We start from the raw sequence: 27,940 nt of genomic DNA on the forward strand, positions 1-27,940 counted from the left end.
CAGCCTTCCATCTGTGCACAAACTTATCTCGTGCCCCCATTGGTCATGTGCGCGTTCGTGTGTGTTGGAGGAGGGGCTCTGTAAGGAAGTGGCAGATTTTTTCCGGTTGTGTACTTTCAAATTCTAGCGCACTCGAGCTGCTTTCTCCAAAATGACATACCCCACCAAAAGTATAAGTACCAGAGTGTAGGAATACTCTGTTACAAGTCAAAGTCCTTCAATCAAAATGTTACTCAAGTAAAATACAAAAGTGTGTGCTTCAAAATATACTTAAAGAAGTAAAACTACTCATTTTGCCAATAGGTCCATTTCAGAATAATATCATATTATTATAATTATTGATGCATTAAAGTGTTATCAAAGCAGATAAAGGTGCTGCTGGTTTTAATGACTTTGTATATTTACTCCAGGTGTTACTAAAGTATTTTTTAATTGTTGATTATACTTCACATTATTAATCCAAATCTGCAAAGTAACTAAAAGTATTTAATACATTTAGTAGAGTAATAGTACACCATTGGTCTCTGAGTTGCAGTGGAGTAGAAGTACAAAGTAACATTGAAATACTCCAGTAAAGTACTTGAGTACTACAACACAACCCATTGTTTCAGATGCTACTTTTACTATATTTTCTTTTATAATAACCGTTTTGATTTACACACACATAAACACATCTTGGCAGAATTAATTTCATTTTAATGAAATCTTAAAGAAATCTATGAATCATGTTTCTTTTTACAATATAGAAGATCACATTAAAAAGTGTTTTGTACATTATTATATTTACATGACATTACAAAATGCATACGGTAAACAATTTCACAGTAGAGTGTTTATGGAACCTGTTTGATGTAAAAACACCTAAACAGTAGTCCTAACACTGACACGTAGGCTAGCAATTTATGCAGAAACTGCTCGTATACAAATTCTACAGAAAGTCCACATCAGGAATTGTGAAGGTGCTCCCAGTGCAGTGAGGCATACTGTTTAGTACAGATGGTTTCAGTTTTGTATTGCCGTCTTGTTCCGCTGGGTTGCAATCTCTACAGCAGGGAAGAAGTGTCACTTGAGCGTTGAGACATAGCCCTCACATCAGTCACTCCATTGGCTTGACTTCGAGCATCACTTGACAAAAGAGGAGTGTCCACTGCAGGAGGTCTGAGGGAGGATATCACCACCACATAGCGATCATCCTCTTCACCCTCCTCATCCTCCAGGCTACCATGAATGTCTGCAGTAACTACTGAATTCTCTGCCGCCTGATGGCTGCAGGAAGGCGACGAGTTGAACACAGGATGTTGTGCAGCTGCTGATGATTCTCCATCAGGGTCCTCTTCGGGAAAGCTGGTGTTAATATAGATTATATCGTCCTTGCTGAAAGTCTCCGGGAGCTTTTCTGTGAGTTTTTCCAAAGTTTCTCGCAGTTGGGGAAAGAAAGGTCGGTCGAGTGGATCGGCCCTCCAGCAGCTGTACATGATCTCATACCTAGACACAGGTGAAAGAAGAAAATACGATTAATTTTGATACGATTTATTTAAGATCCTATTTTTTTTAAACGGAAGTCATTCATTTTCTAAACTCAACTTTTAAAAAAAACATATGTGCAAGTTGTATATGCAGTTTCTACTTTCACTGTTCATGGCAGTTAAGTTTTCAAAGTTGTTTTTGACTAATGATGTTTGCTCGCTGGATGTTTGCCAAAAAAAAGAGAACTGAACAAAGTAGGTACTGTATATCTGCACCTCAAGTGCAAACAACTTCTATATGTGCTGAAGCTTAGCATGTTGTTTGCTGCAACACAGAGGACCTTTTAAAGAAATGTCCCCATATTTTATTCCTAAACATTCCTGCAAGATTTAAACAACTAATGTTTAGTTATTTTTTAATCTATCATGACTCAGCAATGTCAACTTCAACACAATCAAACCCAAAGACAACATATATTTGAACAAGAGACAACACTCACAGCTCATCCAAACAGTCTCCTGGCTGCTTCAGTCTCTGTCCTTCAAGAAGGTAGTCATAGATTTCATGGTTCTGGATACCAGGGTACGGCGTCATGCCTCGGGTAGAAATCTCCCACATGGTGACGCCAAATGCCCACTGCATGACACAGAATAGCAACTAAGTATTTTCTCCTGTTATAAAACCTTATGCAAAATAAACATTTAAAATGTCAAGTGATTACTGACTAACTGTTAAAAAAGTGATACATACACACACCATTGGTTATCACACTGAACTGAATGGTAATGTGAACTGTGATATAACAACAAAAACACAATCTTAAAATGATTCCCTCAAAACATTTCACAGAGCTACTGACACATTTGATCATCAATCAACACACTAAGAGTGTATCACAGAATCTTGATATATGATTTCATCGCGATTCAATTCCATTGAAAAACCATGTGTAACCATGTTGAATTATTTCCAATTGGATTTCAATCTAAAATGTTTATTCTAAATCTTCTAGATTTCTATCATTTCAAAAGCAGGGAAAAGTTGTAAAAGAAGGCATAAATCCTAAATTACCACACATGGATAAATGAGGCGGTAAAACAGAAACTTTCCCAATTATTGCTGTGTGAATTCACCTAACAATGCCTTTGAAATTCCTTTAAAGTGCAACAGACAGTAATGAGTGAAATAGAGAGTGGCAGTTCTTCTTTTAGGGACATGATAGCGGTGAAGACACGATAGCAGATAAACGTACTTACCACATCACTCTTTATAGTAAAAACTCTGTCAGCCAGACTCTCTACTGCGATCCATTTTACAGGCATTTTAGCTATCCTGCCCTGCCTGTAATAATCCCCACTGTAGATCTTCTTAGACAGCCCGAAGTCTGCTACACACACCGTCATGTCATCACGCAGCCTAAAAAACAAAAAGGAGGAATGGGTTAAGAATAAATGGGAGCTGCAAATCACAGAACCATACTGAAAAAGTAAAATGACCGAGAACATTTTACCTTTAATCTAAAATCGATATTAAGATTATTTTCATTTTGTAACCTACATGCAGTTGCGAGCCGCGAGGTCACGGTGCAGAAAGTTCCGACCACTGAGATACTCCATACCCAAAGCAATGTCCACCATGAACTTCAGGAGTGTCTGAGTGGGCAAGAACTGCAGAAAAATGAGCAAAGCAACACAATGACAATTATTACGTTTATTTTAATAATAAGGATCAAGTATAATAGCTGGAATTTATTTTGGTAACTTATTATGCGGTAAATCTCACCACAGAACTCTCTCCCAGGCGTGAGCGCAGCAGGAAGCTATGAAGATCTCCATATTTCATGAAAGGCAGGATGACCATGGGCTTGGGAAAATTTCCTGGGCCTATTTCCAAGCACACACCTAAAAAAGACCAAATTAATGTAAGGACATGCACACTAAACCTCTGATATTAAACCTTTGAAATGAAAATTAGCAGGAAACAGTAAAGTGGGATTTTACAAAACGAAGAGGTAATACCAAGCAGTTTGATGACATTAGGATTGTTGAAGTCTTTCATGCATGCTGCCTCATTCAGGAACTCTTCGATCTCCCTTTGAGAGAAGCTATCCACTGAAAAAAATAAGAATAAAACAGAAGAAGTATTGTTTTGTTTCTAATTTAATAGTTTATAGATGATGGACTGAATTTTTCTTTAAAAGAAAGCTCACGTTTCATTGTCTTCACAGCAACTTTTTCAGATGTCCCGTCTGGTTGTTGTAAGCACCCCTCCACCACGGAACCAAATTCACCTGATTGAATGAAATCAAGAATAATTCATACTTTGAAATCTGTCATGTGAATATGAATGTTTTCCACACAATTCTCTAAATGACTCTGCTCACTCACCCTCTCCAAGAATCTTTCCTATGGAGAGTAGATTCCTCATGACCATCATGTCCTGAAGTTTGTTCTGGAGTTCATTGCTTACACCAAGGTTCCCCACTGTAGACAGGATCCAGTCAAATTATTATGTATTCTAAAAAAGTGCCTTCTGCAGGACAACATAAATCGATAGTTACGTCTGTAACTACGGCCAGAGGCGGTGCTTTAGCACTGGATATGTCCATCGCGCGCATGCACAGCGCGAGTACCAATAACAACAAAGTCACCTGTGACCCACGTGACACTGGCTATATCTGCCGGTGTCGTCAGAGGATCTGTTCCCAGAATCTTCTCGCGGGCACAGCAACTCAGGCGTGCCGCTCTCCTATGGAATGTTAAAGCGTGCCAGCTGGATAGGCCGATTGGAGTGGGCTAGTGGAAGCACCTTGGGCAGGAACGCCACATTTGGCCAGAGGGCAACACCCGAGCCATCGGAGTTCCACCGCAGGCATGTATCGCTCACGGAGAGGGCATGTAGCTCTCCAACTCGCTTCCCTGAGGTTATGGCAAGCAGAAATGCTGCATTCAAGGACAGCCACTTAAGCCCCACCTGGGCCAGGGGCTCGAAGGGAGGAGATGATAGGGCATCCAGCACTATGGCAGGTCCCAAGCCGGAGCCCTCGGGGTGCTAAGGGGACGCTGCCGTAGAGCCCCTCTCAGAAAGAAGGACACCAAAATGTGGCAGCCCACCGTGGCGGGCAGAGATAGCAGCCATATACACCTTCAAAGTGGAGTGAGAACGTCCACTATCCAGAAGGGACTGCAAGAACTCTAAAATGGTGGCCACAGAGCAATGCCCCGGATTCTCAGCCTTACTCAAACACCAGTGGGAGAAGAGCTTCCATTTGCACTCATACTGCTGTCGAGTGGATGGTGCTCTGGCATTCAGTATAGTTTCCCTGACAGATGCCGTGAAAATTCTCAACAGCGGGTTGGGCCCCGCAGAGGCCAAGCCCAGAGCTGAAGGCGGTGAGGGTCGGGATGCCAGATCTAACTCCTGAGCTGTGACAGAAGGTCCTTCCTGTTGGAGAGAGGCCATGATGGGCTGCAGCAGAGACTGCGCAGCTGTGGGAACCAAACTCTCCCAGCCAGCGGGGGGCGACCAGAAGGAGCCTGTGCCCCTGAGTAAGGACCTTCTGAAGCATCTGTAGAATCAGAGGCAGTGACGGAAAGGCATACAGGAGACTGTCTGGCCAGTCGTGCGCCAGAGCGTCCTGACCCATCGTGCTGGTCACCTCTGTCCAGGAGAACCAGAGGGGGCAGTGCCTCGACTCTTCTGAGGCAAAGAGGTCCACCTCGGCCCTGCCGAAAAGGTTCCAAATTGACTCCACCACCTCCGGATGAAGCCTCCATTCCCCCGGTGGAGGCTTTTGCCAAGAGAGGAAATCTGCGACCTGATTCTGGTCTCCTGGTAGAAAGACTGCCCGCAGACTGGCCAGGCGGGGGAGCGCCCAAGACAAGAGGCTCTGTGAAACCCGGAGCAGCTGTGCGGACCTAGTGCCCCCCTGGTGCCTAAGGGCACACCCATCAGAAGATAGGCCCTGTCCCTCCAGCGGGACAGAGAGTTGAGGCAACGCTGAGACACCCTGACTCTCCTGTGCCACTTGGCGTCCACTGCATGGGGCGCAGCGACAGCAGGCCTAAGGGCACAACGGCTGAGGCAGCCGTCAGTTTGCCCAAGAGCCAGAGGAACTGGATGTAAGCCACCATCTTTCCCAGCCTGAAGATGGGAAGAAGGTGGGAAATGTCGTCCACACGACGAGGTGTCAGGTAGGCCCTCATGGCGACAGAATCTAGGATCATCCCCAGGTAAGTGACCTGTTGGGAAGGGTCCAGGCAACTCTTCCCGGTGTTTACTGTTAGGCCCAACCGGGCTACGTGAGATAAGAGGCGCGCCATATCCTGGGCCACTTGAGGCTGGGACAGCGCGCAGACCAGCCAGTCAGTGGCGGCACCAGGGTATGGCTGGGGTAGGCTACAGCCATACCAAGAAATGGCTTAGCCCTACCTTAGCCCGACCATGACAAATTATGTTAAAGTAAGCATGTTGAGAACACGGATTGCGAAAATCTACCGGTCGTGTCCACAACACACAAACTGATCCTGCTGTAACAACAAGTGCACGTTACTGACGCAATATGGTTGAGACCATTCAGACTTATGCTAGAGGGGTGCAAGGAATAGTCTAAGTAGTGGGGGAGTTTTATACACTAAAGGTGTGAAATTCTCTGGCGTTATAATATCAGCGCGGCCGCGGTCAGATCAAAATGCCTCCGAATGCAATTTGAATAGACCTACAGCCAATCAGAGCAACGAAACGTTGGGTCTGCTTGCATTACTGATACGTCGCGTTCACAGTGAGAGTCCCCAAACTCGCGCCGAGTAAATTGCAGACAGACAGCAGAACTTCTAGGATTAATTGTATATTTCGGATGGATAGATTTGTTCTTAAACGCCCTCGCATTGAGGTACAAGTCGAACAGGTACCAGAGTCACACGACCCACCTGAAGAGTGAATAGTGAGTTTTGAATATATTTTGTAATAGTCATTTGAAAAAGTGTTTTGTATGACAATAGAGACACAGGCCACCTGTTGTGTGCTGTGTCAGTCTCTCTCTGTTTACCTGTGTCTCTCTCTCTCTGTCTCTCTCCCTCACTCTCCCTTTCTCTCTCCTTCTCCGTGTCAATTCTATATGCCAACTTTTCTTGTTTCTGCCGCTGCGTAGCATGTTGTAACAACGTGGCATTAGCAGAATAGGCTATTGTATTGTTTAACTCACACCTGTTGCTCTCGATGTAATTTAGCTGATAAAAGGAGACTAATAAAAGCCTCACGCTTGGCGTTTCACTGTCAAGGGGGCGATATAGCGTGTATGTAATTACATTACAAATACTGACTTGAGCCCCACCACTGTATGGGTTAGCCCTACCATAGATTACCCAACAAAAATACTCTGGCGCCGCCACTGCAGCCAGTCGTCTAGATACGGCAGGACCTTCATGCCCCGTGCCTGCAGGGGTGCGAGAGCTGCCACCACGACCCTGGTGAACACCCTTGGAGAGAGGGAGAGACCAAAGGGAAGCACCCGGAACTGATAGTGTCGGCCCTGAAAGGCGAACCTCAAGAACTTCCGGTGATGGGATGCAATTGGCACGTGGAAGTAGGCGTCCCTCAAGTCCACGTTTGCGAACCACTCCCCCTGTGCGAAACACGAAGGGTGTCTGCTGTGGTTAGCATACGGAAGGGCAGCACCTTCAGGAATCTGTTGATTCCTCTGAGGTCAAAGACTGGACAGAATCCGCCGACTTTCTTGCTAACAAGAAAGTACGCCGAGTAGAACCCAGACTGAAGCAGAGGGTCTTCTGACCCAGCCGAAGGCTAGGGACTGGCGTCGGAACTGCAATTCGTATCCCTTGCTTAGGGTGGAAACCAACCAAAGGTCGGAAGTACAGGCAGCCCAGTAGCTGGGCTGCTGCTGGGGAAAGCACCATGTTGGCAGCTAACCGATCCACCTTAGAGGACAGCCTGTTTCTAGTCCTCCTATTGGGGGGTGAACCCATAGCCATAGCTCCCTCGAGTCGCCGGGAACGGCAGAACTGATCTGGAGAAAGATGCGACAAGGAGAGAAAAACTGGCTTCTAAAGAAAAAACTATAGGTTACTTACGTAACCCCAGTTCTCAGAGTAACATGAAGTGAGATGTCTCACTATGGGATGCGCCTCAACGCGTATGCAAACAGAAGCATCAATCTCATTACGCCAATCCTGATTGGCTGGTGATCTTGACGTCTACGTCAGGGAATCCACCCACCCTTTAAGTAGCTTGCGCTACGTCGCAGCGTCATTCAAAATAAGCACCTCTTCTCGCTTCGCCTTAGCAAGAAGGGCCGTCTGGTGAGACATCTCACTTCATGTTACTCTGAGAACTGGGGTTGCGTAAGTAACCTATAGTTCTCATTCATAACACTCCGTTCGATGTCTCACTATGGGATATTGAAACTCCCGTATTGCTGGACATGCTTATCTCGAAAATCACCAAAACAACCAGAACTTAACAGGTAGAACCCTGTCTCAACACGGGGCCCAGCACTGCGCGGGCCACACTTGGAGCAGAGACATCTAGCCTGTAAAAGCGGACAAAAGTGAGCGGTGAGGACCAGCTCGCTGCTGCACAAATGTCTTGGATGGAAACACCCTTGAACAAAGCCCAGGATGTAGCCAGTCCACGAGTAGAATGAGCACGCAGGCCCGTTGGTGCCTGCAAACCCTGACTCGTATAAGCCAGAGCAATCGCTTCCACAATCCAATGGGAGAGCCGTTGCCTGGTAACGGGCTTGCCCTTATGAGGGTTAGCCCAGAATACAAAGAGTTGGTCATTGCATCGAAACTCTTTTGACCTGTCCATGTAGGTGCATAAAGCACAAACTGGGCACAGTAAATTCGGCCGCTGTTCCTCAGAGGAACACAGTGGCGGATGAAATGCCTCAATGTCAATGGGGGTACATGAACCAACCACCTTAGGTACAAAGGCAGGGTTGGGCTTCAGCAACACTTTCGTTTGCCCGGGGGCAAACTGAGTGCATGAAGGATGTACAGAGAGCGCATGAATGTCACTGACTCGCTTGGCAGATGCCAGAACCAGTAACAACACTGTCTTCAGTGACAGGTGTTTCATGCCAGCTTCTTCCAGGGGTTAAAATGGAGGTCGAGTGAGCCCATCTAAAACCACTGCCAAGTCCCATAAGGGCACCAGTGACCTGGAAACAGGGAGGAGCCTGCGAGCCCCTTTCATAAAACGGCAGACCAAGGGATGTTGGCTAGCCGTCTTTCGCTCAAAGCCCACATGGCATGCAGCAATAGCAGCCAGGTACACTTTGATCGTAGAGAAAGCTCTGTGTTTATCAATCAGGTCTTGTAGAAATGATAGAATCACCCCGACAGGACATTGAAAAGAGATGTGTCCCTTTTTGAAGGCACCACTCCTCAAATACCCTCCACTTACAGTCATAGAGGGACCTGGTGGAGGAAGCTCTTGCACTCTGAATAGTGTTTATCACCTTCTGAGGGAGTCCCACTGTATTCAGGTTATACCACTCACGGGCCAGGCCCATAGTGCCAAGCGCTCTGGGTGTGGGTGAAAAATCGTCCCCCCCGCCTGAGACAGTATGTCCCTGCGTAGCGGGAGCTGCCACGGCTGCCCGCACAGCAGCTGATATATCTCCGCCAGCCAGTACATTGCAGGCCAGTGTGGCGCTATTAGGATCAGTGTGTGGCGTTGTTCTCTCACTCTGGCCAGAGTTGGGGGTATCAGTGCCAGGGGTGGGAACGCGTACAGAAGGACCGGAGGCCAAACGTGCGCGAGCGCGTCCACGCCTAACGGTGAGTTTAAATCGTGCATTGAAAAGAACAGCTGACATTGAGTGTTTTCTTTTTATGCGAACAGATCCACCGCGTAGGCGCAGGAAGAGTACAGTCTGGGCTGGGGACAACATGCTCTTTTCTGTGTTTATTACGAAACCCAGGTCGAGCAGGTGTTTTACGAAGACATTCGTCTGCGTAATAGCCTCTTGCTCTGACTGTGCGAGAAGGAGCCAATCGTCCAGATAAGTTGCCAGGCGAATACCCTGTTGTCTTAACGGGGCTATCGCGGCTTCCGTACACCGTACAAACACTCGTGGGCTGAGAGACAGACCGAAGGGAAGTACTCTGTACTCGTAACAGACACCCTGAAAGGCGAACCTCAGATATTTCCTGTGTGGATAATATACTGGGATGTGGAAATACGCGTCTTTCAGGTTGACTGATGTGAACCAATCGTTTTGGCGCACGAGACGCAATAGAGATGTGTGAGTGAGCATTCTGAATTTGTATCTTTTGAGATATTTGTTCAGAGCCCTCAAATCTAGTATAGGCCGAATCCCGTTCCCTCCCCGTTTGGGAACGAGGAAATACTTGGAATAAAAGCCGCTCTGATTCTGTTCGGAGGGTATTATAGATATAGCCTTCTTGTCTAGTAGTGAGAGAATCTCTTGCTCCAGAATATGGGCCGACTCTCCCCGGGCTTGCGAATGTAGAATGCCCGAAAAGTGAGGGGGGGTGACAGCGAATTGGAGTCTGTAACCCCGTGCTATTGTCTTGAAAACCGAAGCAGAATCTGTGAGCATCCTCCACTTTTCACTTCTCAAAGCGAGTGGAGATGTCACATCCCTGTCGTCTGCCCTGTGTCTTTATTTGTTGTGTTATGGGGCCCTCTAGTGTCTGAACACAGTGGTACCCCAGGTTGACAACCCCGGTCGACACTGCGCATGTGCGTGGCGGTGATGCCTTCACAGCCCCGTCCATCGTCCGCCTTCTGAGAGAGGTAGCAGCCACTCTTAGAAGGGGGGTAGACGTCAGACTGTTTATTGTTTTTATTGTTTTTCTTTTCATTTTTATTGACTGCGCCCTTGGCTTTAAGCCTGGAAACGACAGTGGAAAATGATTTATTAAGGAACAATAGGGATGACATGTGCTTGTGTGACTTAAACGAGCAGCGGAGCTAGCTGTTTTTGATGTTAAGTCCATTTCCCTCATGGCGCGAACTTGAGGATGACGTTCTGACATCACTCGAGGCGGCGGGAAGATGGGGGCATGGTTGCACCCCGGAAACACATGAGCATCTAACACTGGAACGTGTTCTGGAGCTGGAGAACAGGGAACTTCCAGCTCTTTTATCGAGGAGAGGAGAGGAGGCTGTCAGGCCGTCCTTTTCTTCTTCCTCGTCTGGTGGCTGAAAGTCTGGACCGGCTGTGCCTGAGCGGCTGCTGCCGGAACCGGAGACTTTCTTGGCCAGCTCGTCTTCGCCTCGTGTCTGGGCTGGAGACCCGGGGCGGGCTGTGGCCCCTGCTGTTTCGGGATCTTGAAACGGGCAGGACGTGAGGCAACCTGAGCGAAGGACTGCCGCGGGGCCGTTGAAGGCGGCGGCTCGACCCTTTGGGGAAGACAAAGCTGGAGAGCCTCATCCTCCTTCTTTTTGGATTCACACCGCTGCTGCATCGAAGCTAGAGCGGAGCCAAATATGCCCTCGGGAACAATAGGCATGTCCAAGACGTCCTCTTTTTCCCAGTCTGGAAGGTTCGTCAGGGTAAGCCACCTGGCTCTCTCCTGTACCACCATTATCCCCAGTGCTTTGCCCGTGGCTTGGACTGCACAGCGCTGTACACGGAGGCAAATGTCCGTGATCGCTGCGATTTCGTCCCACACGGCAGGCTCAGGTTTGATCGTCATGTCCTCGCAGAGCTCCGCCTGTTAGGCGGTCAGCAGCGAGGAGACGTTGAGCGCCCTGGCGGACAAAGCTGCGGCTTTATAGGCTCGTTCGGTCATTGCTGACTGGAAGCGGTCTGCCTTTGCCGGTAGCGTGGGGTTCCTGCTCGGTGCCGAAGCCAGCCGCGGTTGGAGGTGGGCTGCCACCAGCTGCTCCATGGGCGGCATGCGGAGCAGGCCGAGCTTCTCCATGCCGTCACAGTCCAAAGAGGAGGCACCCTGGATTGGGGCCTTGTTGCTGAAAGGGCGGTCTCTCCATGAGACCGACACCTCGTCCAGCATCTCTGGAAAGACTGGGAGAAGCTGCTTCTTCATCCTCGCTGCTTGGGGCAAGTTCTTACCCTCATAGCGAGATCTGGAGGTCTCCTTGGCCACTTCAGGCCAGGGGATGTCCAGCCTGGACGCAGCGCGTTGGCACACGGCCTGCAAGTCCATAGTGAGGCAGGGCGAAGCTGGTGTGCTTTCGCCCGGGGGAGCGGACATCGCCTCCGGCTTGGCAGCCTGGGCAGATGAAACGAAGATGTCATCTTCGTGCTCATCCGAGTCGGATAAGAGGAACTCAGAGGCATCCTCTTCATCCTCCTCCATATAATCCAGCTGTAGGACATCCTCTGCGGGTGGAACCACGGTGAGGTCCAGTTGGGAGCCCCAGCTTGACACAGCGCGGGGCTCCGCTCTTGCCGCCACCGGGCCCCGGCCCAGCCTGACACGGCGCGGGGCTCCGATTCCGCGGCTACTGCCGTTGTTGAGCCCCAGCCTGACACAGCGCGGGGCTCAATCTCGCGGCGGTCACTACCATGTCCCGATTGCCGGCCGGCGAATCAACGGACATGAAGGGGTCCTGTCCCGACAGGCTAGCTTGGCGCGCTAGCCGTCGGCGGAGGCTCTTGATGGTGAAGCGGGCACAATGCTCGCATGAACCGGGGGTATCGATAGCTTCCTGGGCGTGTTCCAGCCCAAGGCAGGACGAGCAGACCTGGTGTGAGTCTGTGCCCGAGATCTTAAACCCGCAGCCGCAGAGCCGAGCCTCCGACTCCTCTGGTGTGAGGGAGAGAAGGGTCCATCCTCGTTTGCCGGGGTGTCGGCGCGGAGGGATAAACTAGCAACAGGTATGTTACTGTTTGAAGAAAAAAATTAAACCTTACCGTTATTCCGAAAGAAAAAACAGCGGGGCAGATTACAATATTAACTGGTGTGTTAATATTTGTTCAATTCTTCTGCAAAGCAAAAAAAAGTAACCGGCAAGCGCCCGTCGACCGAATGTTAGCTTGGGTTCAGTCTGTGAACCGTTAAGCTAGCCCGGCTACTGATATTCGAGATGTGCTCTGAAGCGAGAAGAGGTGTTTGAATGACGCTGCGACGTAGCGCAAGCTACTTAAAGGGTGGGTGGATTCCCTGACGTAGACGTCAAGATCACCAGCCAATCAGGATTGGCGTAATGAGATTGATGCTTCTGTTTGCATACGCGTTGAGGCGCATCCATCACATGGATGTGAGACATCGAACGGAGTGTTATGAATGAGAACAGCACGGGTACTCCGGTGCTTATCCCAGCGTCAGCCAAGTGGCTGCACAGGTAGGACACAGTTAGGCTGAGCCACGCTACTGCTACTAGCTAAACAAGAAAACGCAGCTAAAGCCGGAAACTCAAAATGCTAATGATAGCTTGGCACAACGCCGCCCACGGTCAGAAAAAGTAAGGGAAAACTCCTGGGAGAGGGAGCGGAAACGCTGCCGTCACCAAAAAGTTCAAGCCAAATAGCAAACAAGACAGTAATCAGGACAACTTAGCTGGGAGAGGGAGCGGAAACACTGCCATCACCGACCAAGCCAACACCAACCTGTCCGATCGAAGTTTCTGCAAAGCCGGCCACAGTTCCTGGAGAACGAGTAAGCCCGCGGCTCCGACTGGATCAGTCGCGAAGCTGCATGCAGCCAGCTGCTTGCAGAGAAATCCTTCGATCAAACATTCCAACCGAAACGCTGTAGGCTACAAGAATGTAGCAACGGTACTCTCGCGCAGCGAGAAGATGAAAGGAACAGATCCTATTACGACACTGGCAGATATAGCCGGTGTCACGTGGGTCACAGGTGACTTTGTTGTTATTGGTACTCAAGCTGCACATGTCATATCCAGTGTAAAGCACCGCCTCTGGCGGTCAGTAGGGACGAAATAGCACTCTATTTATTTTCCACAGTATTGTTCCAGAACATACGTGTGACTTCTATGGCGGTTCGATTGTAAGATCTCTGCGGTGTGTAAAGCACAAACGGCAGCAGCTTTTCTCCCCCTCCAAACAGCCGCCTGCAGGGGGGGACAGGGGAAAAGGAAAAACAGGGAATGCTGAACTGCTTTTTTCTCAGAAACATCACTACAGCTCAGTAGGCATGCACACACAGGCTGAAGAGGGGGTGATAGTGAGGAAACCCTCTGAGTTGTTGCTTTCCTGACTTTGAGGTCACACACTGTTTTCCTATCTGAATAACAGCCTATGACACATTCCGATGCATATCCTGAGTGGCCAGACTGAGTCACAGACTTCTTAATAATGTATTATCAGCCGGTTGTTGTCCATCTCTCCAGCTGCCCAGTTATTACAGGCCTCAGGTGCAAAAACAATGGGGATTAAGAGGAAGCAAAGGCAGTATATTAACAGAGTCCGGATGTGTTCAGTTCCTTAATTCCTACTAGAGTGTCCCCCTGAAGAAAGATTACTCCACAACCCCCAGGGGTGGAAACTAAATTAACTAAAACATCAACAGATCAAGTATATTTTTGCCCCTTTTTTTGTTAACCTATTTCTTTGTTTTATTAATTCCGATATGTATTTATTTCTTCGACATTATCTCAATTTTACGAAGTCTTATGTGTGTGCAAATAAAATAAAAGGTGTTTTCAAGTTTGGACCTATCATTCAGTGATCTTTAGCAACTTCAAGGATAAGACGATTAAACTTGGAGCAAGGTTGATAATTCAATTAACATCGTCTTTGCGCAGAAGGTGAGAGATTGTCAGCATACCCAAGCCAAGAGTCATAAGTCCTGTTGTGGAAACAGATAGCCCCCCAGATGATAAGCAGCAGAAGACAGAAGCCACACACCACGCCCAGCACAACATTGACCGAGTCTGAGGCCCTGATTTCGGGGCTGGATGACGGGGACACCCCTGGGAGAGGAAGAAGAAATCATAAGCATATGAAAATGTAGGAAAAACTCTCCAAATGTAAAGTGGTCAAAAATTAAAGTCGGATCATGGTTAGTTTCCAACATGTCAGAGCTGTTTGAAGTGAATTAATATGAATGTGATTATTGATTCTGAATTGCGCATTTTCTGCCATAGCCGTTGATGAATAAAATACACGTAAAAAACGATTTACTACTTTTTTAAACTATAGTTTGGAAAATGTAATCCCAAATAATTACATTTTGGCCGATCTAACTGGACTAAAGCTTAAGCCTCAACACAAGCCTCTACATCTTCACAGTATGTTAATGGCTCTGTGAGGCCTACTCTAGGCATAGTGCTTCTAAATTAAGTTAAATTCTAACATCTGATTGTTAAATTAAAGTTATTACAATATATTCCCTGAGGAAATCCATCGTTTAGTTTCAGTAGATTTCAATCTAGATCTGAGTAGACTGATCAACAAACATTACACTCCCTAGACTAGAGCAATTCTGCCAGTGAAGCTAAAAAATAGGGCAGCAATGTTGTTAAAGTAGGCCTATAATAAAAGATAATATAAGATTGATTTTATTGATCCTAATCTAGGATATGTTTTCGTCACAGTAGCATGTAAACAAGGCATTGCACATAATGTTAATATAATACAGCATCTAAACTATATTGGCCAGATTGTGAAGTTGACAATTTCCAGATGAGATAAATTAATAGAGCAGCTTACTGTCGTCTGGCACAAACAGCCAGACTCGTGGGCTGACCATGCCGCTCCCTGCCTGCGTGCACGCAGCCACCTCCACACTGTAGGTTGTGTTGAATTCCTGCACATCTACAAAGACCACGGTGGTGTTTGTGTGGATCTGGAATGATACAAAGCAAAATAACAGAGGGCTACTTAATTGTGTCCAGTGTCAAAATTACTGTACATCACTTTGAAAAAAAAAGATTTGAAGGTAAATCATTATCTTTTTGGAGTTTAACCTGTAGGTCACAAGCCAAACAGATGTTAAAAGGTACAGTAAGTCATATAAACTGAAAGAAAAGTAGATTCTTAATAAACAGACAACACATCCAATGCATGACCAGCATGATAAAGAACATGTTGTACATTTGTGCAACATCTTAAATCCAGGTCAACAACTTTTCATGTCCTCTTTCGTTCAGTGTCTTCCTTTTTTTCTCATTTTCACTTTGCACTATGACAAACATGAAATGCAAAATAAAAGTCCATTTTATCTGTTTCACTTGCAGTAATAAACCTTTCTTGAGAAATCCTGGGGATCTTGGTTTTTTACTAATTATACTATTATCATATATAACGCAACTCTCGTTAAAAAAAGGGAAGGACTTTAAGATAAGTTCATGTGCTGCAATGGGAGGGAACATGTGACAGACAGAGCGCTGTATTTCACAACACACAGTGGGGTTCCTCTGCGTTACAAATTTGCTGACAGTCCGACTGGGAACCAAGAACCCATGATTAATGGTCTTTCATGTCTGTGGCATCAAACAGTGGGCAACATGTGGTGGAATGTTTTTGCAACAGCAGACTTTCAACACATTTTGGGAAACAACCTCAGATTCCCAAATTAGATGGCAACACCACCATGAAACACGCAAAACAACTTATTCCTCTAATTTAAAGATACTTGGAACTATTTATTTTTATTAGTATGTTTAAGGGGCAGGTGGGACAGAGGATACAACAGGCTGTGCACATTTCCAGTCACTATTACATAGTTTGTCAGCAATTATATCACCAACTGACAACGCATAAGGTTATTTGAACCTGTAGTACACATCCCGTTGTATTCATATCCCATTCCCTGTGAGATGACTCAAAGCCACATTCTGAAGAAAGGAAAACAGACTGCCAGCTTTCACACCATCAGCTTCCTTTAACTACGACACAGAAAAGAAGGACAGGAAACTCACTATTGTACCAGAGAGCACTAACGCAGTCAGTATGACATTGAATTGATGTTTCCAAAAATAAATGTTATCAAAGCAAAGTTAAAGGGTGTTTCTAAAAAGAAAAGGCACTTCTCGTAAATAACTTTCCCTGCTTTGTTGATTTGAAAAGGAAATAGAAAAACTATTGTGCAAAGATAATAGGGGAGCTGACCTCTGGTTCAGTGGGCAGGACAAAGGGAGAATCACATATCACTAAATGCGAGACTCATTCTCTACATATTTGTCTGCATGAGTCATTTTTATCAGGAATGTTCCAAAAACCTCAACGATAACATCACTAACAATAGCATAATTATTGTTCATATTACTTAATATGTATCTGTGCATTTTAACTATACATTACCAGTATAACATGATATATGAAAAGTCATGTTTTGCTTTTCTACTAGTAGTAATCAAAAATTGTTGAGTACCACTGATCAATATGACTGCTACATAGAACATAATAAAAACAAAATGGATAATCTTTAATTACCGCGTTGTCAGCAAGCTCACCTTAGTTACTTGTGGGCCATGTCTGATTATAACATCATAACCACTCAGGATGCCATTTATCTTGTCATCTGGGGGAGGTTTCCACCGGACTACCAGCCACGACTCATTCATCCGTGCTGTCACATTTCGGGGATAAACTGATGGCACTGAGAGTATGGTAAAAAAATGTCAAACAGAGGGATTAAAGCATTGTCAAGAGAGGTACAAAAAAAATTAAATAAGGAATTGTCAAACTATAAAACAAAAACAAAACAAAAAGTAAGCTGACCCTTCATTGAAATCTTTGATTACAGTTTGGTATGTGGTCACTTCCTGGCATAGCGTATCACATCTTTCAACTAAAATATCCCCTGTGTTGGCTTCAGGAAGGAAACTGGGAGCAGCTCCACCCATTAAGAACGTTGTGTTCTCAGTGAGACCATTCCTATTTTCTATGTGACCCTTCAGGAAAGTAACAGAGATCTTACTGGATATGATATTTTTCTAAAGGGGACTCACTTTGAGCTGAGCAGGTAGTTACCGTAAATTCCGGTTTAGACATGGTGCTACTGCAAGGAGAATTACATTAAGCACATTTTGGATGGGAAAGTAGGCTAATTACATAGTGCTATGTTCGTGAAACCAACACAGAAATCCGCTACGATGAGAAGGAGGCAGTATCATAACATAGGTTCTTCTTAGAAGTAAACACACAAGAACAGTCTCCTTTGCAGCCACATTTCTCTAAATCTGGTGTTGTATCAGCAACTGGAAAGGAAATTCAACCTGTAAATTGTTCCAAGTTTCCTTAAGTACTCACACACCTCCCTCAATGGTATTGCTCTGGATCCACATGGTGACAGGAGAGGCCCCCACCTCATTGCTGCAGGAAACACTCAGGTTGTACCACGTCATAGCCTTCAGCCCGGGGACCTCGCACTGGAAAGACGGCACTGTGACGTTGATAAACCTGATGGTCATCACCTCCCCTTTCCTGCGACTCACCTCTCTAACCTAGGATAGAACAAAGAATATTTGAGAACCTATCTGAAGACATTAAACAACAGCATCGTTTTCTCATGCGTGACAGGACTTACCCTGATGAGGCATGTAGTAATCGGAGAGAAACCATCATGCCCCGGACTCCAGCTCAACAGGAACTTATTGGACTGCCTCTCCGTCACAGTGACATTAGACACAGGCCCAGGAAGCACTGAAAACATCGTAAAGAAATGCTCATTAACTTCCTAACATGGAGGCATATGTTCAGTTGCAGAGCACGAAAACCTCTTGGAATGTCTAACAGCCCCCAAAAGACCTTGAGTTTTACCTTTGATGTTGATGTTTGCTTCTCTGGAGGTGGTGACACCCTTGGAGTTGTAAGCTTCGCAGCTGAACTGAATGTACTTGTCCACACCTGCAAATGAAACATTAGAGAGGACATTGTAGTCAGTCAACTCTGTGGAAAATGAAAAACAACCAATCCTCAAGGTCAAGATAGAGCTAAATGTTTTGATAGTAGTTTCATTGTACTTCAATACTTGGAAAAAAACTGAAATACAATCCAGCCAGACACATTCTGGTGAGGTTTGTCGTCAAACTAACTGCATTCTCTCTGTGTCAAAGGCGGATATGGGGAAAAGTGTCATGTCAGCCTCAAAGGAGAAGCAAGAGTGAAACTAATAAAGAAAACGACACATTTGGGGATGACTAACCCCTTTATTAAACCACTAAAGTTCACATGGAAGCAGCTCATGCAGTAAGCTCAAATTGAACCTTTCCAGTGTGATGTACTGACGATACAATGCTTTTGCTGGGCCTCTTTTTTCCTGGACGCACAATTTCCGTCTTTCATCAGACACAGATCTGCCCAGTTACAATAGGACTGCTGAATAATGTCCCTTTTGTGCTCTGTCCTCCACTGTCTCTATCTCAGAAACAATTCCACAAAGCTTATCAAAGAATAGCCTGTGAGAGATGTCTGGAACCAACTTGGGATGTTTTGTTTACTTCTGCACAATATCACATCCTCTTTAGTTAGCCTTTGGGTGCTCGAGAGCACCAGAGTGCTCTGATTTTCACCCAAACACTGACCACAGTGCGTTTGTTTGCACAAATAGAGCCTTGCTTGAAATAGTTTGGGCTGAATCATTTAATCAACCTGAAGGAAATAAAACATCTAAAATAAACTTTGTATCACATGCATCAAAACTGCACAACACAACTGATGTTTAAGTTCAGAGAGAAATCTGCAAACGCATCGGTGCCTTTCCAGCCAAGCTGTGCAAATGTCATTACAACATGCCTCATTTACAACTGCATCGCAAACAGACGGTTGGGACAGTGTGGGCACTGAGCAGCATGTTTCACTGCAGATCCAAATGAAACTGGTCATTGTTATATAATTTTTACCAAAAAGCAATAGCGCAACAGGAAACATTTATTTCATTTCACAAACCAGCTACAGTTTTACTCTAAATAAATAGTTCCCAATGTTTGTGTCACGCTACCGCTGTCAGGTTGTAATATGCTGCATAAAGTCTGTTTTTTTTTAATTTATAGTAACGTTAACATGATGACAAATGGGCTACTTCTCACAGGGCTTTGTTTGAAGGGAGAAACGCCTGTGTTTCTATGTATTTAGCAGTATTTTCTGAAAACTATCAGTGTAACCAAAATACTGTGCTAATATATGACAACAGTGGAGTGGATTAAGCTTCAGGAACGGTTTTATGCATTGATTCTCTTCCAGGCATCTACAGTAAAGTGTCAATTACATCAGCTCATGGCTCAATAAAAGACACTTCCCTTTTAAGTCGTATAGTTTTGGGTAATGAAAGGAACATAAATATGAAAAAGGTCATGCACTTGCATTTCTGCTTTCACTGTACTTGGCAATAACATCAACATAAAAAACAGTAACGCTGTAGTAAAAAAATGGGTTGGCATCTCAAATGGAAACTTCGCAAATTATGGAGGGAGCTCTCCAGCATTCGGAGATAGCTGTTATTTTTTCATTTTATATTTAGGAAGTTAACAAGTCCATCAACTTAGCCAACAACGTTCCCCCTTTATTGCTGTGTACCACGTCTTCAGTTGTTTTTGTGTATTCGATAGCTAAAGTTCAAAACATGTGTAAACCTTTGTCCTGAGACAGATTAAATAATGCAATGTGGATAAGAAGGCTTTCTTTAATCTGAATTAAATCCCCTTCGACATCACTTCTCTTTCAAAAGGCTATAATAGAAATGTTAGGGTGCATGCTAACAACTTTCTAAAACAAAACAAACAATCATGCACCATTTCACATGACAAAAGCTCTCTCCTAATACCATGGGATCCAAGCTGTCGTGGCAAAAGGGGCCCTAGACAAGTGTGCGTGGGGTGCAGAATAGTAGGTTTACACTGTTTTACTGTGCCAATATTTGGTCCTGCACAGAGCTCTGGTGGCTTGCAGCCTGCCAGCCTCTGTGTCCAGCCCCTTACTGCTGGGTATGGTGGGCAGTCCCATGAATGAGGTCTTTGTCCCCGGAGCCAACCCCCGAACCGACTCCCTATGCAGCCCCCCTTCCTCTTACTGCCCAGGCCCTTGCACATGCTGGACCAAAGCACGGCTCTAAACCTTTAACCCCACCAGTGTCGGGCTGTATCGCCACTCATACTGCAGCGGGGCTTCTTAGCCTACGGCGAGCAGAAAACTAGAGGTTAGAGAACCAAAAGGTTATGCTTCGAATAACAAATGTTTGCTTTGAAGAAGAGAGCAGCCCAGGGCATAAAGGGGAGAGTCCATGTGAAAAAGACAGCTATGTAATTTAAAGATGATTCCATGTTGAACTGACTGTTCAACAATCTTGACTTGTACTTTATGTAGAAAAAACGTTACATATAGGTAGCTGAAAAAAGTATCAATCGATCATTCAATAAAGCAAAAACTAATATTTTGTGAGCATTTGTTGTTTTTATAGTTTTTCAATGTTTCTATTGAAGTAAAGTATTTCGAACTGTTCAGGTCATAAAAAAAAAAAAATTGTGATTATGTCAACTGGACTTTGGGAAAATTAGTTTTGGTTCTTTTAGATATATTCTGAAATGTTATGTAACTAACATTGACAATTACTATTATAGTTCCAGCCTTTCTATTTGATTAGACGAGATAGAAAGAAGAGAAGATTGTTACCACTCTCCAGATTCTTCTTTTAATATAAGTCTACAGCGAATAAGACTGGAAACAAGTAAAATGGCTAGCCGAGCTATCTTCAAAAGGTATCAAAATCCAAGATCACGCACCTTAAAAGGTCACTCATTAACACTTTATTTAGTTAATTGTCAATGACCGTTTACTTCTTGGCGTCTTCCTGCACTAGCTACCTGGCATCTGGTTGCACCAGAGACAGAGCCAGGCTAGCTGTTTCCCATAGTATCCACTCTTTATGCTAAGCTAAATAGCTGCTTGAAACCAGCCAAAAATGTGCTCAACATACATGAGTGGTTTTGTTTGTTTGTAGCCTTTATTTAACCAGGTGAAAGCCTCTTGAGATCAAAAGATCTATTTTTCAAGGGTGACCTGCAGGATATTAGTTACACATGTAACATAAAAACAACAGAACAACAATAAGGATGACATACAACATAATGTACAGGGTACAGTTTACAAACTCTATTTACAGTGACAGGTACCATGAGTATCAAACAGCATGTCACCCAGCTGAGTTTTAAAATGATGCAGGGGAACCAAAGTGCTCAGTTTTAAACATGTTTGCAGACTGTTCCAAGTTAGTGAAGCTGCACAACTATAAGCTTTCTTCCCTAAGACAGTCCTAGCACTTGGCACATTTAATAAAACCACATCATGAGATCTCAGGCAATAAGTACTTTCAATTCGTCGAGAGCTCAGAGAGCAGATATAAAAAGGTAATTTACCCAACATGGCTTTGTAAATGAACATGTACCAATGACTGAGCCTCCGTACAGTTAGTGAAGGCAGACCTGCCTTGTCATACAGGGTACAGTGATGAGTAAGTGCTTTACAGTTAGTAACAAATCTCAGAGCACTGTGATAGGCGGCATCTAACTTTTCCAGGCAATGGGCAGGTGCATTCATATATATCAAATCACCAGGTAAAAAGGTCACAGTGACCAGCCTTTCCTGGCCTCAAGCGAGAAACAGGACTGGTTTCTAAAAAAGAAACCTAGTCTAACCCTCAGCTTTTTAAGCAGATTAATGACCTGAAGTTTAAAAGTAAGACAATCATGAAGCCAGATACATAGGTATTTATAACAGGTAACCACTTTGAGTACTTGTCCTTGCATAGTAACAATATCCAAAGCAGTGTCTGTAGTCTTTTTAGCTTTAGAAAAGAGCATTACCTTGGTTTTATCAACATTTAAAAGAAGCTTAAGCTCAGAGAGCTGAGTCTGAATAATGTTAAAAACAGCCTGTAATTTAACACCAGCCTCCTGAATGGAGGGACCTGCACAATACATCACGGTATCATACGCATAAAAATGTAAAGTAGCTTCATCCACATTTTCACCTAAACTGTTGATATATATAGAGAATAAAAGTGGACCTAAAACAGAACCTTGAGGAACACCATTAGCAATGTTCAACCACTCAGAAGTGAGCTCATCAAAGTGAACACGATTGGGACCTTTCAGAGAGGTAGTTCACAAACCAACCCACTGCATGGCTGGATATGCCAATACTGTGTAGCCTCTGCTTCAAAATGCGATGATCAACGGTGTCAAACGCTTTGGAAAGGGCAATAAATAGAGCTGCACAACTCTGCTTATTATCTAAAATACTCGTAATGTCATTCACCACTTTCATTGTGGCAGTGATGGTGCTGTGTTGCTTTCTGAAACCTGACTGATGTTTAGACAGAATATCATTTTTACATAAAAACTCCTTTACCTGTTCACCACTAGGCGTTCGAGCACCTTCGCCAGAACTGACAATTTAGAGATTGGCCTATAGTTATTTAAAATAGTTGCCTCCCCTCCTTTTAGCAAAGGCAAGACATAAGCTGACTTCTATACTTTTGTAATTGCATTTGTGCTGAGGGAGAGGTTAAAAAGAGTAGTAAGAGGAAGAGCAATAAAATCTGCAGCTATCTTTAAAAAGAAAGGTTCTACGTTGTCCGGGCCAGCCGGTTTCTTAGGATCTAGCTTAGATAAGGCTTCATGAACAACATTGACAGTAAAAGGAGTAAAACTGAAAGGGTTTTCCAGACCACATTGTTCAGAGTCACGGATTGGGGTGTTCACAGAAGCAGAGTTAGTCACAGAATCAAACATAGAACCGCAGGACACAAAATGCTCATTAAAGCAATTTAGCATAGTAGCCCTGTCCGATATAGAGCCAGATGCTGTGGTAAGGCACGGAGGTAGCTCATTACGGATCTCACCGGTAGATATCGATTTTATGGCTTTCCAACATTTCCTAGGATTATTTAGGTTTTCTGTGGTAACTGACAAATAGTACTTCGACTTTGCACTTTTGACATTTGAAGTGAAGCTATTCCTTAGCTGCCTAAAACGCAGCCATTCTACCTCTGAGCCTGATTGCCTAGCCTTTGCCCAGGCCTTGTTTTTCTCATGAAGGAGACTGGAAAGTTCAGCAGAAAACCAAGGATTGTCTCGTCCCTTTACTCTAAATTTACGCAGGGGTGCATGTCTATCAATGATCTCCATAAAACCAAGATAAAAATAAGACCATGCAGTTTCTACATCAGCACACAGATCGATTTTTCCCCAATCAAACCCAAACAGATCATGAACAAAACCCTGCTCCACAAAATGTTTTATGTCTCTCTTGATGATAATACAAGGTTTAACCTTTTGGACCTTAGTGTCCCTAATTGTGGCTACAACACAGTGGTCACTCAGATCATTCGCAAATACTCCCACAGATAAGTATTTATAGGGAGCATTAGTTAAAATGAGATCAATTAGGGAGGATTTATTAGGGGACTTAATGTTAGGGCGAGTAGGACTGTCAATAATCTGAGTAACATTCAAAGAGATACAAAGGTTTTTAAAATCCTCTGACACTGCAGTTAACCAGTCCCAGTTAAAATCTCCAAGTAGCACTATTTCCTTGTAGTCTAGTTGCGATAAAAGATTTGCTAGCGAAGACAAGGAGTCCTTGACAGCTGAGGGGGGTCTGTAACAGCCCACCACCATGACCTGTTGACCCTTTGCCACTTCTATATTTAAGGCTAAAAATTCGAATTGCTTACTGATATATTTGGAAACTAATGTGGTTACACTGAACTTATTCTTAACATAAATGGCAAAGCCACCACCTTTATTAGGCCGGTCGGAGCGATACACGTTATAACCATTTAAGGCAATGTCAGAGGCCAAAATATATTTATTTAGCCATGTTTCTGATAAAACAATGACGTCAGCGTCAGTCGAGCTCGCCCAAATGCGGACAAAATCTAGTTTACCTAACAGACTGCGCACATTCAAGTGGATGAAACCCAACCCAGACCTAGCTAAAATCAGCAGGAGTAGCGATCTGACTACTACTACTGGGCGGACCAGGGTTAGGTTGTACATTTCCTGACAGTAATAACAACAACAAAAACAGGCATCTTTTCCTCTTAAACGACACGTGGTATCTATCTCCTCATAGCTCTCTGTCAGAGCTGAATATTTTACTTCCCAGAATGTCAGCATTGCCTCTGTTAAGTTGCATTCCATGTGTCACGTTATTTTGAGTTCACAGCTAGTATAGCAGCATTACAAAAAGCAAAGACCACGCATGAATGACCGCAGTTAACCATTCAGGGTGCACCAGGAGGCCCCAGTGATGCTGACCGTGGTGATAAATCTCATTGGCGTAAGCAGTGTACAGATGCTGAGGAAGCAGAGCTGAGGCAGAATAGAAACCACCAACAAAGTGAAGCTAGCCGAGTAAGACCTGCTCCACGCATTGTCACCATTTTCAGATGTCCCTTTATCTCTACTGGTGAACCAATTCCACATTGAATCACAGGAGGATGTTATTCAAAGTGAAACTAATCAACTGTTTTAATATCTGTAGAGTGTGCGTGTCCTTTTAGTGGAAACTTTTGAAACATATAAGATAAGACAGAGATCCGTCTAGTTAAATAAACGGCTTCTTTTCTTTTGTCAAATTTACACACAAATAAGTTTTGATCAAAAGCACTTAGAAGGCAGAAAAAGACTTTGAAGGAGCATTTCTAAATCAAATAAAGTATTTCTACTAGAGGTAAATTACTTCCATAGCTCTTCCAAAACATTCAGACTGATAAGGGAATAACATATGAATCCTATATTGGCTAATTTCAATTTATTTTTGTCAAATTCAAGCAGTTATTAAGCGTTATGCCAAATTATATTCTAATTTTACCCCAGACAATTTGTTAGGGGAACAAGAAATAACACTTTTCTTTCAAGACCACTTCAACAGAAACAGGCAACAAGAGGGAAGCAGTATAGCTGTTATTCAGTAGATCCCTGTGAAACACTATTTTCTCTGTATGTGTGGAAAAAAAGAGAAACTGTGGAATTTGTGTTGTCTCACCTGACACAGAGTAGCTGCTTGGAGAGTTATGAAAGTCACTATCAGGTAACCCATCACGAAGCCAGCGGATTTGAACAGGGTCTGGAGGTCCGACCGCCTCACATGAAAGTGTGAAAGATTTGCTTCTTGTAACGTTCCGGTCCTCTGGTTGATGGATAAATGTTGGTAAGCCTATAGACAGATTAAAAGAGCGTCATGAAAAATGTGAACGCCTCAAGAGTAGCCAAATGTTGGCACAATGTTGAAACTCACCTTCCACCTCAATGGTGATCGGCTGAGACTGAAATGTTCGGGAGTTGATACTCAGCCTGCAGCGGTACTCCCCAGAATCCGCTCGCTGCACATGGACAATGCTGTGATACAGTAAATGAAGACATTTGTCAATCTGTGTAATTAGTAGGGCTGCAACTAACATTTTTCATGTTTCATTATAGAACAATCTGAGGAAAAACATCTAGATACATCGTTTTGGCCATTAAATGTAAATAAATTATAAAAAATGTCCATCCAAGTTTCTTAAAAACCAAGGTGATTTCTTTAAATGCCTTGTTTTGCCCCTTTAAAATCCAAAAATATTCAGTTTAATATGATTAAAACAGATAAGTAAACGTATTTTTCTCGCATTTTTGCATTAAAAATTACTTTAACATTTCATTTACATTTTAAACGATTGGTGATTATTTTCCCGTCAATGGACTAAAAAAGACTAGTCATTGTGCTTTTAGTAATCAGTCATTGACATTGTTTTTTTGTGTTCACATACCTGACAGTGGAGAGTAGCGTGGTGACCCCGTCTGTGGTGGTCTGGAGCTCGTTGATCACCACCTGTACGTTTCCTGCCAGTTCCTGGCCGTTCTTCACCCAGAGGATGGTGGGGTCCAGCCTGGCATCGGGGATGTCGATGGAACAGTTAAATTTAGCCTCATGGCCTTCTGACAGCTGGATGGAGCCTATGGTGGGCTTGAAGTGCAGCCGTCTGAGCTGATCCGGGGTCAGGTAAACTCTTGAAACACGGCCTGGTACCACAAGAGGCTCAGAGGTCCTGATGGGACGATGGATCCGGCCCCTTGAGTGCTGATCTGTGTGTAGAAGGGGAAGTTATGTCAGCACAATGTTCAACCATGGATTTCAAATGTCGGTGACGGGGTTTGAGCAATAGGGTGTCAGGGTATGTTGTCTGTGTATACGTGCCTGTGCAAACTGTGTACATGTAGTGTAAGTCATGTGTGAATATGCTATAGTCTTTTATCATGTACTATGTTGTGCTTTTTATATATTGTGGAACTGCAGGATGGAGTCCAAAATAAATGTCCTACCAAGGACAATAAAGTGTATTTTATCATGTTGTACCAAAAGGTTTTGATAAAAAGCAGTGACAGAACTGAGCATGTGTTACATCTGACACATTTTACAAAACCAGAACAGAGTATCATTCAAACCTCACAACAGTTACATTATTTTCATGAACAAATTGTCTGTATTACTTACTTACTGAAAAAAGTAAATTGCTTCTTTGTTTCAACCAACTGCTAAATCTTCAAATGAATATGATGATATAGAAGAGATGAAGGCAATATATGAGAAATGTTAACTTCAATTACTTTGTGGACTCTGTGATTAAAGAAGACTTAAAAAAAATATTTAAAAAAATAGATGGCATTTTATTTTCTCTCATCACCAATCAATTAATCTGCTGATCTTCAGCACACGTTTTTACTTAGGAAAAAAAAAAAAATTACTTTGAAAATCAATATACTTTATGCATCTAAGAAGGTATGAACAGTTAAATAAGTCCAACAAATGAATGAATGAATGTGTTCAAATATATGGTTCAAATGCATTTCTGAAGTGACTCTTTACCGTCAGTATGTTTAGTAGTATTGTGTTTTTTACCGTCACATTCCAGCCTACATCTGAGTGAGCCACCGTTTTATTAGCCTACTATAATTAAAAAAATAAGCTCCAGGGGTACACGTTTAGTGCTATGAACACGCTCTTTGCTTTATGTTTTTAGATCGTTACAGGAATTTTCTGTAAGAATAAATTACATTAAAATAGGATACATTCTAAAATTATTTAAGATTTCCGACGGCGGTTATGAAGCTATTTCAAGTATTATGATGTATTCCAGCTGTGGAGAACAGACCCTCTGCACATGGATCGAATTACGCCTGAGATGCTACTTTGACGGACAAGAGAAAATCTCCAAGAAGATAAACAACTCACCGCTGACCGGACTCCCCACAATAATGGCTATTGTCGTGGCAGAAAGAAAGGCTCCAAACCAGCCTGGAGTGGACTTCTGTGCCATGATGACCAGTCTCAGCTCTTCACTGCTGCTCTCTGTCCTGCAACGGGCTGCAAATGTGTTTTATTCTAAGAGGATTGTTCGGTACCGGACACTACAGCTCCGAGAGTAACCAACATCACCGAGTAGCATGTCTCCAACGCCGCTGCTGTGAAGAGTTGTTGACAGGAGAACACATTCAGCTGGAGAGGGAAAAAAAGTGAACTTTACCCGACGTCACAGGAGGGGTCCCATGAAGGCGGGACTGAGTGTGG

The 27,940-nt window shown here is 44.1% G+C and overlaps 1 protein-coding gene across 1 annotated transcript; it reads right to left on the bottom strand.

Annotated features, from left to right (window-relative positions):
- Positions 1-466: 466 nt before the first annotated feature.
- On the bottom strand, positions 467-27,868 carry mertka (c-mer proto-oncogene tyrosine kinase a). Its single transcript, XM_034209672.1, has 19 exons — positions 27,605-27,868; positions 26,142-26,457; positions 25,631-25,731; positions 25,379-25,549; positions 18,152-18,238; positions 17,919-18,034; positions 17,646-17,835; positions 16,843-16,988; positions 15,098-15,233; positions 14,214-14,358; positions 13,409-13,497; positions 3,855-3,950; positions 3,677-3,757; positions 3,486-3,578; positions 3,250-3,368; positions 3,025-3,134; positions 2,724-2,883; positions 1,967-2,103; positions 467-1,485 (listed from the first exon to the last, which is right to left on the bottom strand). The coding sequence occupies exons 1-19, from the start codon at positions 27,687-27,689 to the stop codon at positions 1,044-1,046; spliced, it is 2,820 nt and encodes a 939-aa protein (XP_034065563.1). The 5' UTR covers positions 27,690-27,868; the 3' UTR covers positions 467-1,043.
- Positions 27,869-27,940: the final 72 nt, after the last annotated feature.

This window comes from Gymnodraco acuticeps, unplaced genomic scaffold (assembly GCF_902827175.1).
Source record: "Gymnodraco acuticeps unplaced genomic scaffold, fGymAcu1.1, whole genome shotgun sequence".
Taxonomy (NCBI): Eukaryota; Metazoa; Chordata; class Actinopteri; order Perciformes; family Bathydraconidae; genus Gymnodraco; species Gymnodraco acuticeps.